General features: G+C 44.5%; 1 protein-coding gene across 6 annotated transcripts in view; it reads right to left on the bottom strand.

Moving 5' to 3' along the window:
- The window catches only part of LOC129711774 (protein kinase C zeta type), a 458,626-nt gene that overhangs the window by 109,254 nt on the left and 332,484 nt on the right, over window positions 1-16,888 (bottom strand). For all 6 annotated transcript variants that reach the window (XM_055659716.1, XM_055659717.1, XM_055659714.1 and 3 more), the window contains 2 exons: window positions 9,279-9,376; window positions 6,058-6,144 (listed from right to left, as the gene is read on the bottom strand). In XM_055659716.1, the coding sequence (XP_055515691.1) occupies window positions 6,058-6,144; window positions 9,279-9,376 (185 nt within the window). The remainder of the gene's footprint in view (window positions 1-6,057; window positions 6,145-9,278; window positions 9,377-16,888) is intronic.

Here is a 16,888-nt window from a genome sequence, read left to right as displayed (position 1 = left end):
CAGGTGTATTATCAAGTACAGATCATGACAACACAGAATGGGTGTTGGACCACATAGTATTTATGATTTGGGTTCAATGGAACACCGTATACTGATACGTTGCTGTCATGCTTATTTATAGGTTGCAATAAATATGTGGCAGAAGAGTGGCGAAAGATACATTCTCGCTACAAGGAGGAGGAATGGTTTATATTTTCCTCCATTTTGCCTGGTCAGTCGGGTCTTCAAGTAAAGTCATCAAGATCCCGCTTTAGATTTCATACTGTCTGATTGGTCTATGCAGCTTAAATTCCCGATTTGTCGGGAATAATAAGACAACCTTATAAGAGGTTATGGCTCGGGAAAGCAGCCGTTGCATGTTAAAATCAATTTATGCTCAGCAGTATCTGAATTAGACTGCCCTACGGCTGGAGTTGGCACACTTACCCAAGTATGGGTTCACTCCAGAGTGCTGATATAACACCAAAAAACAGTACATTTCTTTGCAGGAAATGGGAAGTGTTGTTTAATGCTAATGTTCCATTTAAAATGGTACAGACTATGGATGTCTTGAAGTTTATTGTTAATTGGTCTTTTGACAATAATTTAAGTGCTAAGGCCATTAATGGTGTCAATGTGTTTTCCCATCATATTTACTGCAGCAAATGGGACTCACTCTGTTGGTTCAACTCAGATATCAAGTTTGTAAGGATATCTTTAACAAAAGTTCCCAGGACAACTACAAGACAGTAAGGGATACTGACATTGTGTTAACACTGTTTCACAGAGGGCTCCAGTTACATCCTTAAGTCTGGCCGGCTCTCATAAGGTAGTTATCCTACTGGCGCAGGGTTTGCGTAACAGGTGTCGTCGCTACATATTGTGAAGGGACAGGATGATTACATTTGTAAATAAAATATAATATTTTATGTTTATAATTACTTAAGCACAGCAGAAGTGGTGTCAGGTCTGAAAGTGGTTCAAGGCATACCCAGTGACCTTTGGCTATCTGAGGGCACACATATACAACTGTGTGTTAAGGTCAACAAGAGTTTTTCAAGGCTCTGAATTTGCTATGCTTATTTATTCAAAAAAGGAAAAAAATAAATAAAAACCGTATCTGGTCAGACGATGTCCAGGGATAAAACGGGGTTCATCTATGCAGGAGTAGATACTGATTTCAGATCTCACTGCACCAGGGCTGCTGCAACATCAGCAGCAAGGGTTGTTTACGTTCCGTTTGATCACATCCTAATGGCTGTAGCATGATTTAAAAAAATTAAAAAATAAAAATTTTAAATGAATGGGTTCGTTTTTTCCAAACATTTTATAATAACCCAATGCCAGACCAAAGGTATTTGGCAATTCTATTTACATATTTTATTTATAGTAGCACCCGGGAGGTGTTACTATGATGATTACTTCATTAACAGCATCAGCATGTTTTAAATCAATGTCATGACTGTATGCATTATGAAGGGTTTTCCCTCATTGTCATAGCAACAGTTATGGTTGTGTAGACTCGTTTCTCATGGCATGAAAATCAGAGCTTTGAAATCTTCACGTAGTCACTCAAGTGACGCCGAAGTAAAATAGTAAGATTAAACGAGAACTTACCAGTTTGAAGTTTGATCTTTATTTTATGAGAAGTTACCATGAGGGACTACGTGCCCTCCGCTCCCACCCTCATAAAGATCAGCTGGAAGTTATGTTTGTCTCACGTATTTTACTATTATGCTTCGTTGATTATTATCTGTGATTTCACACCGCTGCTTTGAAGATTGACGCGCATGCGCAGGGACGGGGTCTTCTTCACGTAGTCCCTCATCGTAACTACTCATAAAATAAAGATCAAACTTCAAACTGGTAAGTTCTCGTTTAATCTTACTAATCTATAGACTATGTGTAGGCACATACCATGTTACTTCCAATAACTAGACAATGGGAAGACTCACAACTTTCTGTGTGAAAAAGTGTTTCCTTATCTCCATTCTAATTTGCTTATCTCTTATTCTTAAACTGGCCCCTGGTTCTGGACTCCCCCAACATCTGGAACATGTTTCCTGCCTCTAGCGTGTCCAAACCTTTAATCTTCTTACATGTTTCAATAAAATCCCCTTTCATCTTTCTAAATTCCAGTGTATACAAGCCTAGCCGCTCCATTCTCTCATCATACCACAGTCCCGCCATCTCGGGAATTAACCTTATGAACCTATGCTGCACTCCCTCAATAACAAGAATGTTTCCTCAAATTTGGAGACCTAAACTGCACACAAATCTCCAGGTATAGTCTCACTAGGGCCCTGTATAACTGCAGAAGGACCTCTTTGCTCCTATATTTAACTCCTCTTGTTATGAAGGCCAACATGCCATTCTCTTTCTTCACTGCCTGCTGTACCTGCATGCATACTTTCATTTACTGATGAACAGGGACCCCCAGATCCCGTTGTACTTCCCCAACTTGACACCATTTAGATAATAGATGGACGTATGACCACACTAATTGAGTCATAGCGTGATACCGCACAGAAACAGGCCCATTAACCCAAGTTGTCCACACTGACCAACATGCCCCATTTAAGCTAATCACATTTGCCCAGTGTTTGGCCTATATCCCTCTAAACCTTTACTATCCATGTACTTGTCCAAGTGTCTTATAAATGCTATTATTACACAAGCCTCAACCACCTCCATACAGCCACCATATAACCTCCATAAGTGAAAAAGTTAAATCTTAGTTAATTTCGAAAAAGTTAAATTCCTATTAAATCTTCCGCTCTCACCTTAAACCAATTTAAGTTGGTAGGGGGTAGGGTGTTGACATGGATAGAAAATTAATTGGCAGACCGGAAGCAAAGAGTAGGAGTGAACGGGGCCTTTTCAGAATGGCAAGCAGTGGCGAGTGGAGTGCCGCAAGGCTCGGTGTTGGGGCTGCAACTGTTTACCATATATATTAATGATTTGGAAGAGGGAATTAGGAGCAACACTAGCAAGTTTGCGGATGACACAAAGCTGGGTGGCAGTGTGAACTGTGAAGAGGATGTTAGGAGGTTGCAGGGTGACCTGGACAGGTTGAGTGAGTGGGCAGATGCGTGGCAGATGCAGTATAATATAGATAGATGTGAGGTTATCCAATTTGGTGGCAAAAACAAAAACAAAAACTTTGGTGGCAGCTTATTATCTCAATGGGGTTAGGTTAGGTAAGGAGGAGGTACAGCGAGACCTGGGTGTCCTTGTACCCTGGTCACTGAAAGTTGGCTTGCAGTTACAGCAGGCAGTGAAGAAAGCTAATGGAATGTTGGCCTTCATAACAAGAGGATTTCAGTATAGGAGTAGAGGTTCTTCTGCAGTTGTATAGGGCTCTGGTAAGACCACATCTGGAGTATTGCGTACAGATTTGGTCCCCTAATTTGAGGAAGGACATCCTCGTGATTGAGGCAGTGCAGCGTCGGTTCACGAGATTGATCCCTGGGATGGCGGGACTGTCATGTGAGGAAGTGGTAGTGCATGTCGGCACAAACTATGTCGGAAAGAAGGGGATGAATATTCTGCAGCGGGATAGTCGAGGATGGAGTTAAAGGGAAAGGATTTCTTAAATGTATGAGCAGAAAGACAGAGGGGTGTAAAATGAGGGTAAAAGCAATAGGTAGCAAGGTGAAAAGTAAAAGTGGCAGGCAGACAAATCCAGGGCAAAAATCAAAAAGGGCCACTTTTCAACATAATTGTATAAGGGGTAAGAGTGTTGTAAAAACAAGCCTGAAGGCTTTGTGTCTCAATGCAAGGAGCATTCGTAATAAGGTGGATGAGTTGAATGTGCAGATAGCTATTAATGACTATGATATAGTTGGGATCATGGAGACATGGCTCCAGGGTGACCAAGACTGGGAGCTGAACATCCAGGGATATTCAATATTCAGGAGGGATAGACAGAAAGGAAAAGGATGTGGGGTTGCATTGCTGGTTAGAGACGAGATTAACGCACGAGAAAGGAAGGACATTAGCTTGGAGGATGTGGAATCGATATGGGTAGAGCTGCGAAGCACTAAGGGGCAGAAGACGCTAGTGGGTGTTGTGTACAGGCCACCTAACAGTAGTAGTGGAGTTGGGGATGGCATCAAACAGGAAATTAGAAAAGCGAGCAACAAAGGTAAAACAGTTATAATGGGTGACTTCAATCTACATATAGATTGGATGAATCAAATTGGCAAGGGTGCTGAGGAAGAGGATTTCTTGGAATATATGTGGGATAGTTTTCTAAACCAACATGTAGAGGAACCAACGAGAGAGCAGGCTATTCTAGACTGGGTACTGAGTAATGAGGAAGGGTTAGTTAGCAGTCTTGTTGTGTGTGGCCCCTTGGGCAAGAGTGACCATAATATGGCTGAGTTCTTCATTAGGATGGGGAGTGACATTGTTAATTCAGAAACAAGGGTCCTGAACTTAAAGAAAGGTAACTTTGAGGGTATGAGACGTGAATTGGCCAAGATAGCCTGGCAATTGATTCTTAAAGTGGTGACGGTGGATATGCAACGGAAGGCATTTAAAGACTGCATGGATGAATTACAACAACTGTTCATCCCAGTATGGCAAAAGAATAAATCAGGGAAGGTAGTGCATCCGTGGATAACAAGGGAAATCTAGGATAGTATTAAAACAAAAGATGAAACGTACAAAATTAGCCAGAAAAATCAGCCTACCAGAGGTCTGGGAGAAATTCAGTCCAGCAGAGGAGGACAAAGGGCTTAATTAGGAAAGGGAAAATGGATTATGAAAGAAAACTGGCAGGGAACATAAAAACTGACTGCAAAAGTTTTTATAGATATGTGAAGAGAAAAAGATTAGTTAAAACAAATGTAGGTCCCTTGCGGTCAGAAACAGGTGAATGGATCATGGGGAACATGGACATGGCAGACCAATTGAATAACTACATTGGTTCCGTCTTCACTAAGGAAGACATAAATAATCTGCCGGAGATAGCAGGGGACCGCGGGTCAAATGAGATGGAGGAACTGAGTGAAATCCAGGTTAGCCGGGGAGTGGTGTTAGGTAAATTGAATGGATTAAAGGCCGATAAATCCCCAGGGCCAGATAGACTGCATCCCAGAGTACTTAAGGTAGTCCCAGAAATAGTGGATGCATTAGTGATAATTTTTCAAAACTCTTTCGATTCTGGAGTAGTTCCTGAGGATTGGAGGGTAGCTAATGTAACCCCACTTTTTAAAAAGGGAGGGAGAGAGAAAACGGGGAATTACAGACCAGTTAGTCTAACATCGGTAGTGGGGAAAACTGCTAGAATCTGTGGAATTCTCTGCCACAGAAGGTAGTTGAGGCCAGTTCATTGGCTATATTTAAGAGGGAGTTAGATGTGGCCCTTGTGGCTAAAGGGATCAGGGGGTATGGAGAGAAGGCAGGTACAGGATACTGAGTTGGATGATCAGGCATGATCATATTGAATGCTGGTGCAAGCTGGACAGGCCGAATGGCCTACTCCTGCACCTATTTTCTATGTTTCTATGCAATTTCTTCTGGTTCTTGATCCCCCTACCATTTGTAAAACACTGTACGTTCCCCTAATGAATTTATACATCGCGACACTTGGCTAGAGGTAATAAGGACCTAGTTTGGCATAACTAAAAGCTGCTGCACCGGTCTCATTCTTTTCTCCCAGGCAGGTATTTCTCATTATTATTATTTGCCTATCTGTCATGGACTCAGTTTGGCCCAGAGTTATTATCCACAACTATTTTGTTTTTAGTTCATGTGGGTAGATGTACATACTGAAGGCAGCACAGTGGTGCACCTATTAAAGCTGTTGCCTCACAGCACCAGAGACCTCGGTGCGATCCTGACCTCAGGGGCTGATTGCGTGAAGTATGCACGTTCCTCCATGTGCTCCGGTTTCCTGCTACGTCCCAAGGACGTGTTGTTTGTAGATTAATTAGCCTCTGCAAATTACGCTAATGTTTAGGGGGTGGATGAGAAAATGGGATAGGACAGAACTAATGAGAACGGGTCAGCATGCTCGGTGGACTTAAGGACCTATTTCCATGTTGTATCTCTAAACAAAATATCTTATACCTGGCATGTTCTTCGGGAAGCTTCCTTTGACGTTGCATATGAAACATGAGGTCGCCACCGTTGACATATTCTATAACCAAAAACAACCTAAAAGATACAACAGAAAATAAATTTTAACAACTACAATGCAGAAATCGTTAAAAACTGCTACATTACGAATAAAGTAACATCTGTGTACAAAACTCAAAATGTTGGGTGACACCTGAAGTTTCAATGCATGTAATCTAGTGCTTTATATTTTTTTAAGTTATTTTTCTGCAATATCGCATGTCCACAGATTTTCTTTTTAGGGCAGAGTTCCAGAACAATTTCCCTCCTGCCCCATCCCACAATTATTTGCAATATTATACATTTTTCCAAATTCACCTTTAATATTACATTGCCGTAAAGAGGTGAATGAAGAAAAAAACATCCAATTTGGGCCAATGACACCTCAGTGCTAAACTACAAAGGTATTTACACATCACCCTTTCTGGGTCTTTCATCTCTATTTAATCTCCCAACAGCCTTTTTCTTAGGAAAACTGCCCAATATAGCCTATTTTCCCTTATAACAATATTTATTTAGCTCTGGTTATATTTTTGTAAAGCTCTTTTATACCATCACTGGTACTGTTAAAAGTGGCAACATTCACTGTGTTCTGATACGTTTTACCAACAGTTCATTCATGCATTTGTACTCTTTATCTTAGCTAATAAAATAAAATACCCTGTTAGCCTTCTAAGCCAAACTCTGATGAAAGACTAATGATATGAAATATTAACTTTATTTTGTTCTTCACCAACACTGCCTGTTGAGCACTCCTGGCATTTGTTGGTTTTTTTATTTTAGAATTCCACCACCTGCAGTTTTTAAAAAGCTTTTAGACAGATAAGTGGATTTTTTTCCACTTGGACAGGTACATAGATGGGAAAGTTTTAACGGGAAATGGAACAAACGTGGGCAAGTGGGACTAGCATATTTGGCACATCTTGGTCGTCATGGCAAGTTGGGCCTAAGAGCTTGTTTCCATGCTGTCCGGCTCTATTTTAGATTTGCAATTTCTTCTTAATATGTCACATGAACTATTCCTACATTATTAACAATGGTACTTATCAAAACATAATTTAGAGTATCTTGATGGGTTTATAAAATTATAATTAACACAGACTTCAAACGAGTAAATCCTGTTCATTTGACTGAATTGTAATAGCAAAGTGAAAACTACGTCCCGTAACAGACCACATATTTTGCTCACAAAGACTACGGAATTATCAAATATACAATGATGATAATATAGGCATATAATGTACACGGTACTGATGGTTTTACTGCTTGGTTGTTTGGGTTTTAAGATGCAATAGCTTTCTTTGCAATAGTGGTGAAATCATTGGACAAAGTCAGCATGGATTTATGAAAGGTAAATCATGTCTGATGAATCTTATACAATTTTTCGAGGATGTAACTAGTAGAGTGGATAAGGGAGAACCAGTGGATGAGTTATATCTGGACTTTCAGAAGGCTTTCGACAAGGTCCCATATAAGAGATTAGTATGCAAGCTTAAAGCACACGGTATTGGGGGTTCAGTATTGATGTGGATAGAGAACTGGCTGGCAGACAGGTAGCAAAGAGTAGGAGTAAACGGGTCCTTGTCAGAATGGCAGGCAGTGACTAGTGGGGTACCGCAAGGCTCAGTGCTGGGACCCCAACTATTTACAATATATATTAATGATTTGGACGAGGGAATTGAATGCAACAGTGTTAGCTGTGAGGAGGATGCTAGGAGGCTACAAGGTGACTTGGATAGGTTGGGTGAGTGGGAAAATGCATGGCAGATGCAGTATAATGTGGATAAATGTGAGGTTATCCACTTTGGTGACAAGAACAAGAAAGTATTATCTGAATGGTGGCCGATTAGGAAAAGGGGAGATGCAACGAGACCTGGGTGTCATGGTACACCAGTCATTGAAAGAAGGCATGCAGGTGCAGCAGGCAGTGAAGAAAGCGAATGGTATGTTAGCATTCATAGCAAAAGGATTTGAGTATAGGAGCAGGGAGGTTCTACTGCAGTTGTACAGGGTCTTGGTGAGACCACACCTGGAGTATTGCAGTGTTTAAAAAGGAACTGCAGATGCTGGAGAATCGAAGGTACACAAAAAAGCCGGAGAAACTCAGCGGGTGCAGCAGCATCTATGGAGCGAAGGAAATAGGCAACGTTTCGGGCCAAAACCCTTCTTCAGACTGAAGAAGGGTTTCGGCCCGAAACGTTGCCTATTTCCTTCGCTCCATAGATGCTGCTGCACCCGCTGAGTTTCTCCAGCTTTTTTGTGTACCCTGGAGTATTGCATACAGTTTTGGTCTCCTAATCTGAGGAAAGACATTCTTGCCATAGAGGGAGTACAGAGAAGGTTCACCAGATTCCTGGGATGTCAGGACTTTCACATGAAGAAAGACTGGATAGACTCGGCTTGTACTCGCTAGAATTTAGAAGATTGAGGGGTGATCTTATAGAAACTTACAAAATTCTTAAGGGGTTGGATAGGCTAGATGCAGGAAGATTGTTCCCGATGTTGGGGAAGTCCAGAACAAGAGGTCACAGTTTAAGGATAAGGGGGAAATCTTTTAGGACCGAGATAAGGAAAACATTTTTCACACAGAGAGTGGTGAATCTGTGGAATTCTCTGCCACAGAAGGTAGTTGAGGCCAGTTAATTGGCTATATTTAAGAGGGAGTTAGATGTGGCCCTTGTGGCTAAAGGGGGCATGGAGAGAAGGCAGGTACAGGATACTGAGTTGGATGATCAGCCATGATCATATTGAATGGCAGTGCAGGCTCGAAGGGCCGAATGGCCTACTCCTGCACCTATTTTCTATGTTTCTACATTTCGTTTTGACAATCCGATCTGAGCCAAAATATCCCAAAGATATAGAAGTACAATAGCTGAAAATGTATTTTTAAATTGCCGTACCATCGCCAAGAAAGCCCACCTTGTGATGTTTCAGTGTTCCTTCCAATATTATAGTTTGCTTACTGAAAACAAGTTTGTGGAATGGCCTATTTTAAAATTTGAATTCACAATCTCTTGACAATAAATTATATCTAAAATCAATGAAAATACATAATATCTGGGATTCCTCCTTAAGATTTACACCTCTCCAAATCCATAGTTATTTGTAATGGGATCCAATAAAAGAACCAAGGAGGCAGAAAAAAGTCAATTTCAATTAAAAAAAATTCTTACCTGCTTTCTGTTTGGAAACAAGAATGAAGACCAACAAGAAATGGGTTACTGGAGGCCTGTTCAAACACATGCTTTTCTGTCTGTACCCAGTCAATATCCTGCAGAGGAAAATAGAATTGTGTTATGCATTGTGACCTGGTGAGTTCCTCCAGCACTTCGTGTTTTGCTCAATGACTCAGCGGTCAAGAGAGCAGCTTTAAATTCCTGGGGATAAACCTCAGATAAGCCCAGCACATAGATATAACCACAAAGAACATGTCAATTCCTCTACTTTCTCAGCAGTTTAGAGATTTGGCAAGTCACCGATTACTCTAACAAACTTCGACAGATGCACTGTAGTACGAATCCTGACTGACGAATCCTGACTGACGAATCCTGAATACGGTGGGCGGCGCGACTCTGGCCAGCAGCGGCCTCTGCAGTCTGTCCGCGTTTTATTATTTTCTGTCTGTGTTTTAATGTAGTTTTTGTTATTTTTTGTTGGGGTGTGTGTGTGGGGGGGGTGGGGGTGGGGTGGGGGTGGGAGGGGGGACTTTTTAAATCTCTCCCTGCACTGGAGACCCGACCTTTCTCGTCGGGTTTCCGTTGTCGTTGGGGCCGCAACGAGGAGCGGCCTCCAACAGGAAGAAGCCGGGGACTCTGGTGCCGACTCACCGTCGCCGTCGCGGGGCTGGCCGAGTCCGGAGCGGGTGGAGCGGTGGAGGAGCGCTGTTGCTGCTGCTGCTGCTGCTGCTGCTGCTACCGGAGAGTCGGAGGCTCCAACGGCAGGTCTGTGGACGGCGGCACCGGGAGCCCGCGGGTCCCTGGAGGGAGACCGCTTTTCAGGGCTCTCGCAACGGCGACTTCCCCCGCCCGAGTTGCGGGGTTGAAGAGCTCCTGGAGCGGGGCCTACATCACTGTCCCGCGCGGCTTGGAATGGCCGCGGGACTCTGCGAGCGCACACCGGGGCTCTAACACCAAGACCCGGTGTGCGACCTCGCATCACCCGGCGTGGCTTTAATGGCCGCGGGACAATCGTCATTGCCAGCCGGGGGCTTTGACTTTGACATCGGGGGGGGAGAGTGCAGTGGAGAGATAAGTTTATTAGGCCTTCCATCACAGCGATGTGATGGATGTTTATGTAAATTATGTTGTGTCTTGGGTTTATGTGTTTGTAATGTATGGCTGCAGAAACGGCATTTCGTTTGGACCTCAAGGGGTCCAAATGACAATTAAATGTATGTTGTATCTTGTATCTCGACTGCTTCATGCCCTGGTATGACAATTCCAATGTACAGGAAGAGAAGGGTCTGCAGAGAGTGGTAAACTTAGCCTGGTCCAAAAGGCACTGCCCAGCCCACCATCGAATGGATACCTATGAAGCTCTACCTCAAGAAGGCAACATGGGTCATCAAGGAACTCTGACATCTGGGTTAGGCTCTCTTCTTGTCAGGCAGGAGGTATAGAAGCCTGAAGTCCCACACCATCAGGTTCAGGAACAACTACTTCTGAACTGTGCAAAAGAACAGTCAGGTCTACCTCTTGTTCTACTGAGAACTTGTTTATTTTCTCTCTCTAATTGTGTTTGGCACCGTCTTGTTTTCTGCAGTCATTTACTGGACACTGTGTTCATGAGAAGAAATATCCTGTCAACACTTACCCTATTTAGCCTCCTGAGAATCTTACTTGTTTCAATATTTATTTCTTCTTGACCGCCTTACTCACACATTACTAATTTTGTTGATTTTTATACACCCAACCCACTTCATTAATCCTGTAGAGTTTTACATCTGCAATGCCATATGTCATTGCTCCTCTACTCCATTTATAGTTGTATTTATCAAATAATTCATAAAGACTGGAGGGTTGCTCTATTTAAGAAGGGTGACAAGGAAAAGCCTTGGAACTATAGAACATTGAGCCTAATGAATGGTGGTGCTGGCTCGAAGGGCCGAATGGCCTCCTCTTGCACCTATTTTCTATGTTTCTAACATCAATGGCAAGCAGGTTACTGGAGAAGATTCTGAGGGATAAAATATACAGGCCCACCACCAATTTTCCAGCACCTCCTTTAAGCCGAACGCGATTGAAATCCCCCGTGGAAATCTCCCCGAAAAAGTGGCGGGTAGGACAGGTGAGGCAACCGATCTCGACCTCATCGGTTGAGTGGGTTGAGCTCGATGGCCGGGGCCAGCAGATCCGTTCCCATAGCCGATGTCAGAGGCTGACACTGCGGACTGGTATCTCAGCCCCCCGACGGCCTGGGCGGACCGGACCATTCGACTTACTCCTCTGAGAAGCCTGCATCAGACGGCGGGAATGCCCACCCTACCGCATTTTCGGAAGATTTGGCAAATGTCAGATTGGTGGGGGTTGGCCCGGTAGTGGCGCATGGCCCAGCAGGAGGCCACCGATCCAACCCTCACCAGGATTTCTGAGGGCAACTCCTTAACTGGTGCCCGAGCTGTCCCATGCAACAAATGTAAGTTTTGCTGTAAAATTAATTTACAGTTTAATATTTGTTTTATTTAAGTTCCTAGCTGTCCATGGTGCTTTAGAGACACGGACGAGGTATAACTAATGGGTCAGAGGTATATTGTATCATTATAATGTGATCTCTGTTGGTCTTTGGAATCAAGGGTGCTGGAAAATGGGTGATGGACCAGAATATGCATTTGAACAGATAGAGGTTGATTAGGAATTGTCCACATGGTTTTATAAGTGAGAAATCATGATTCGCGAATTTGAGTTTTTTAAAGAAGTAACCAAGAATGATGTCGAGGTCAGGATTGTAGATGTTCAAGCAAGGTAGGCTACTCTGGAAGGTTATATCACATGGATTCAAGGAGAGCTTCCGGGGCCATCATGATGCATCTTCCGTTGCCTCTGCCTCCAGGTCTTTCACTATGGGAAGGAGTCCTCGCCACCCAGTGATGACTTCTTCTCCCGTCTCTAACATTTCTCCTCCTCTTGGACTCCCACTGCTGGCCTCCAGCTCAACTGAATCTTTTTATTTCCAATTGCCAAGCAACATCAACTGTCTTGACTTCTCTACTCCCCTCAGTCACTCCCACCTCATCCCCTCTGAATGCACAACCCTCTGCTCACTTTGCAACTATGCCAGCCTTGTCATTAAACCCACGAGCAAGGGATGTGCAGTTGTAGTCTGGCAGGCTAGACGTCTACCCTAATGAGGCTAGACGCCAGCTCTCAGCCACCTCCTCATACCTACCCCATTGACCATAGATGAACAAAAGGCCATTATCCCCCAGACTGATTTCATCACCTCTGGCAATCTCCCCTCCACAGCCTCCAACTTTATTGTTCCCCAGCCCTGCTTCTATCTCCTCCTCAAAATCTACAAACTGGACCGTCTTGGCAGATCTATTATTTCTGCCCAGCTATTGCCTCACTGAACTGCCCTGATTCCATCCAGAGCAGCGGTTCAGCGATAGTTGCCACACCAGAGACCCGGCCTGGCCATGGGTGCTGTCTGTACAGAGTTTTATGTTCTTCCCGTGAGCAAATGGGTTTTCTCTGAGATCTTAGGTTTCCTCCCACACTCCAAAGATGTACAGCTTAGTAGGTTAAGTGGCTTTGTATAAGTGTAAATTGTCCGTAGTGTGTGTAGGATAGTGTTAATGTGCGGGGAGCACTGGTCGGTGTGGACTCGGTGGGCCGAAGGGCCTGTTTCTGTGCTGTATCACTAAACTAAACTATACTATCCCCTTTTGATCAGTCTCTTCCAACAACATCGGAGATCCTGGGCCATGAGCATACGCATGGCCCCAGCTATGCCTGCCTTTTTGTTGGTTACATTGAACAGTCCTTGTTTGAGGCCCACACTGGCCCTACCTCCTAACTCTTTCCTGGCTGCATCGACAATTGCATCGGGACTGCCTCCTGTACCCGTGCACAACTTGTGGTTCATTAACTTAGGGCTTAGGTCAGAGGTCAGGAGGCTGCATTCGAAGCAATTGTTATCGAGTGAGTCTACATCTGACACAAGGAAATTGTTTATAGACCAATTGATCAAAGTTCAGAACCAGCATGTTTCAGTGAGGAGGAAGGATAAGGTTGGCAGTAATAGCACTTTGATGACCAAAGAGGCTGTAAATGTTGTCAAAATGAAAGATGGACATAGAATGTAACACAAAACAGCACGTGAATGGTAAAAGGGGAGAAGGGGGGAGGGAGAGAGATGGGGGAGAGAGAAAGCGAGAGAGGGGAGAGAGAGGGGAGAGAGAGGGGAGAAAGAGGGAGAGGCGGTGAGAGAGAGAGGGAGGGGGGAGAGAAGGGGAGGGCGGAGGGAGAGGGGGAGAGAGAGGGAGAGAGAGGTAGAGGGAGGGAGGGAGAGTGGGGGAGAGAGAGGGAGAGAAGGAGGGAAAATGAGGGAGGGAGAGAGGGAGGAAGAGAGAGAGAGAGAGGGGGAGAGAGAGAGAGTGGGGAGAGAGAGAGAGAGGAGGAGGCGAGAGAGAGAGAGACGAGTTTCTGAATTACTGCACCGAGAGAGAGAGGAGAGGGAGAGAGAGAGAGAGAGAGAGAGAGAGAGAGAGAGAGAGAGGGGGGGAGAGAGAGAGGGGGAGAGAGAGAAAGAGAGAGAGGGGGAGAGAGAGGAGAGAGGAGAGAGGAGAGAGAGAGAGGGGGAGAGAGAGAGGGGAGAGAGAGAGAGGGAGAGAGAGAGGGAGAGAGGAGAGAGGGAGGAGAGGGAGAGGGAGGGAGGGAGAGGAGAGAGAGAGAGGGAGAGAGGAGAGAGGGAGAGAGAGAGAGAGAGAGAGAGAGAGAGAGAGAGAGAGAGGGAGAGGGAGCGAGAGAGGGAGAGAGGGAGAGGGGGAGAGAGAGAGGGAGAGAGGGGGAGAGGAGAGAGAGAGAAAGAGGGGAGAGAGAAGAACGTTGGTCAAGAGCATTGTACATAAAGATTGCACCATTGTATTATAATGACTGTTTGATGTATTGTGACCATTGAATGTTTACGTATTTTTTGGTACACGGTAATATGCAATTGTTGTTGAATAAAGTCCTTGGTATGGAAAAAAGGGAGAGAGAGAGGGGGGGGCGAAGAAAGAGAGGGGTGAGAGAGAGAGGGAAGGGAGTTGGAGAGAGAGGGAGGGGAGTGAGAGAGAGAGGGGGAAGAGAGAGAGAGGGGGAGAGATAGAGAAGGAGAGAGAGGGGGAGAGGGAGAGAGAAGGGGAGAGTGGGAGAGAGAGGGGGAGTGAGGGAGGGAGAGGGGAAGGGGGAGAGAGAGAGACAAACATATATACATCTATCTATCTATCTATCTATCTATCGATCTATCTATCTATCTATTTCTAAAACTCATCTTGTTTGTTTGTTTGTTTGTTTGTATGTGGGTGATTTCTTGAAACACAGCCAAAACGGTACATGATAGCGCTAGTTTTTGGCCCACCTTACTCGCCATTATCTTGAATAGCCAACTTTAGTTCAGATTGATGTTATATTTTAAAAGTTATTGACATTTGAATCTTTACAAAAATCACTTTACAAAAGCACTTTTCTACTTGCCCTGCCCGTCAGCCGCGTTCGACATCACAATGACGTCACAATGGAATCCTGAATTTCCATGACATTAAAAAATCGCGATTTTCATTAACATTTTCATTTTTATTTATTTTTTTAATCCGTTTTTACCAAGTTCTTCCGTTTTCATTAACTGTGTTTAGGTTATTTTAAAGAAAAAATGTGATTTTCATTGAGAATTTTTTTTTTTTAAACATTGCAATTTTCATTATAGGGGGTGGTTAGGTTAAGGGGGTGGTGTCATTTTTTTTTTAAATCATGATTTTCATTGTGGGGGGGGCGGATAGGGGGAGGTGAGGAGTGGGGGAGCAGGGTATAGAGATAGGAGGGGGTTAGGGAGGGCAGAGGGGTGTATGGAGGGAGAGAGGATGTGACGGAGGATATGGGAAGGAGAGGGGAGGTGAGGGAGGGTGGGGTAAGGGAGGGGGAGAGGGGAAAGAGGGAGGGTGAAGATGAGGGGAGGAGTGCTTGGGGACGAGGGGGAATGGAGGATAGGGGTAGGGAGGGAAGGCGAGGTAATAGAGGAGGGGAGGGGGACAGGAAGAAGGGGAGGGAAGTGGTGAGGGGAGGAAGCAGAGGAGGTTTGGTGGAGGGTGGGTAGAGGGAGAATAATGGAGGAGGGGAATAGGGGACTGAAGAGGGAGAGTGAGATGCGTTCACATTGGTCTTATATTATACAGGTAATTGCTATTTTGAACTTTAAAATTGCCCAGCCGTGCCTGCGCAGTTGGGGGAGGGTTGCCGTGACTCGCGTCACAACTGGTAACGCTGGCGTCACAACGGGAACCCGTCAGCCACTCCTGGGCAATTGGCCGCTATGGGTCAGAGGAGGAATATTGCTTTGGGGGACTATTACTATATTATTACTAAAACTCTCATCTTGTTTGTTTGCATATATATGCGTGCATGTTTCCGAAATGCCGCCAAACAGGTACACGATTGTGCTACAATTTTTGGCCTATTGGCCCACCTTACTCACCATTGTCCTGCTGTAAATAAAACAAGTTTTGTTCATATTGATGCTATATTTTACAAGTTATTGACATTTTAACCGTTATATATTTTACAAGTTATTGACATTTATTGACATTGGCTAGCTGACATCTTGAAATCGCCATTTTGACTCGTGTCATAATAGAGATCTCTGGCGTCACAACGGGGACCCGCCGGCCATGCGTGCACAGTTTGGGGGAGGATTGCTGGGCAGGGAACGCCATTTTAACATCCAGTCGTGAAAAGGTGAATGACATTTTAAACTTTCATAAATCTGGCAGTCGCACTCTCACTCACCCACCGCCCCTGCGCAATTGGGGGAAGGCCCGTCAACCGCGTCACAATTGAAAATGGCACCGGTGACGTGGCAGTGAAAATGATGCAGCAATGAAAATGACGCTCTCTCCCCGCGCCTGCACAGTGGGCCCTGTATCCGCTCGTGGGGAATTTAAAATAACTGAAAGTCTCCCCTGCGCAGTGGGCGCGGTATGAAGGAATATGGCACAGAAGATGAAGGAATATGGAATAGATAACAGTTTTTCTACTTTAATTAGATTTAGAAAAGTGAATTCCAATACAGAATGTCCAGTTTTATTTTCCACAATTTTCAGAATGGTTCAGTCACATTTAACAAATTAAGACACAAACATAACTTTGAAATGGTCAGAATTTAGTGTTCAGGAGCATGTAAATGAAATGCCTTCATAAACACATCATTGGAACAAAATAGGTGAGGGGAGGGGGACCTTTAATAAACCTGGGAGTCGCGCTCCCACTTGCCGGCTGTGCCTGTGCATTTGGGGGTGGGTTGCCGTGACTCGTGTCACAACGGGAACCGGTCAGCTGCACCTGCGCAGTTGGGGCTATGGGTGAGTGGTGGAATATTACGTTGGGGGACGGGGCCAACGGGTCCGCACTTGGTTTATTTCAAAACCGAATGAAGGGAACTGAACCATAACAAATACCGAGCATTTTAAAACCTACAACCTGCTGTTCTGAGCAAAGTGGATAAACAAGACACATTAATGTGTATCACCCAAAATTCTTAAGTTTCTGGAAAGGACCAGGTAGATTGGAAGGAACCAAATAACACTGCTTTT

The sequence above is a fragment of the Leucoraja erinacea genome, chromosome 30 (assembly GCF_028641065.1).
Source record: "Leucoraja erinacea ecotype New England chromosome 30, Leri_hhj_1, whole genome shotgun sequence".
NCBI lineage: Eukaryota > Metazoa > Chordata > Chondrichthyes > Rajiformes > Rajidae > Leucoraja > Leucoraja erinaceus.
The sequence above is the reverse complement of the archived record's forward strand: the minus strand, read 5'-3'. Positions and strand labels throughout refer to the sequence as shown.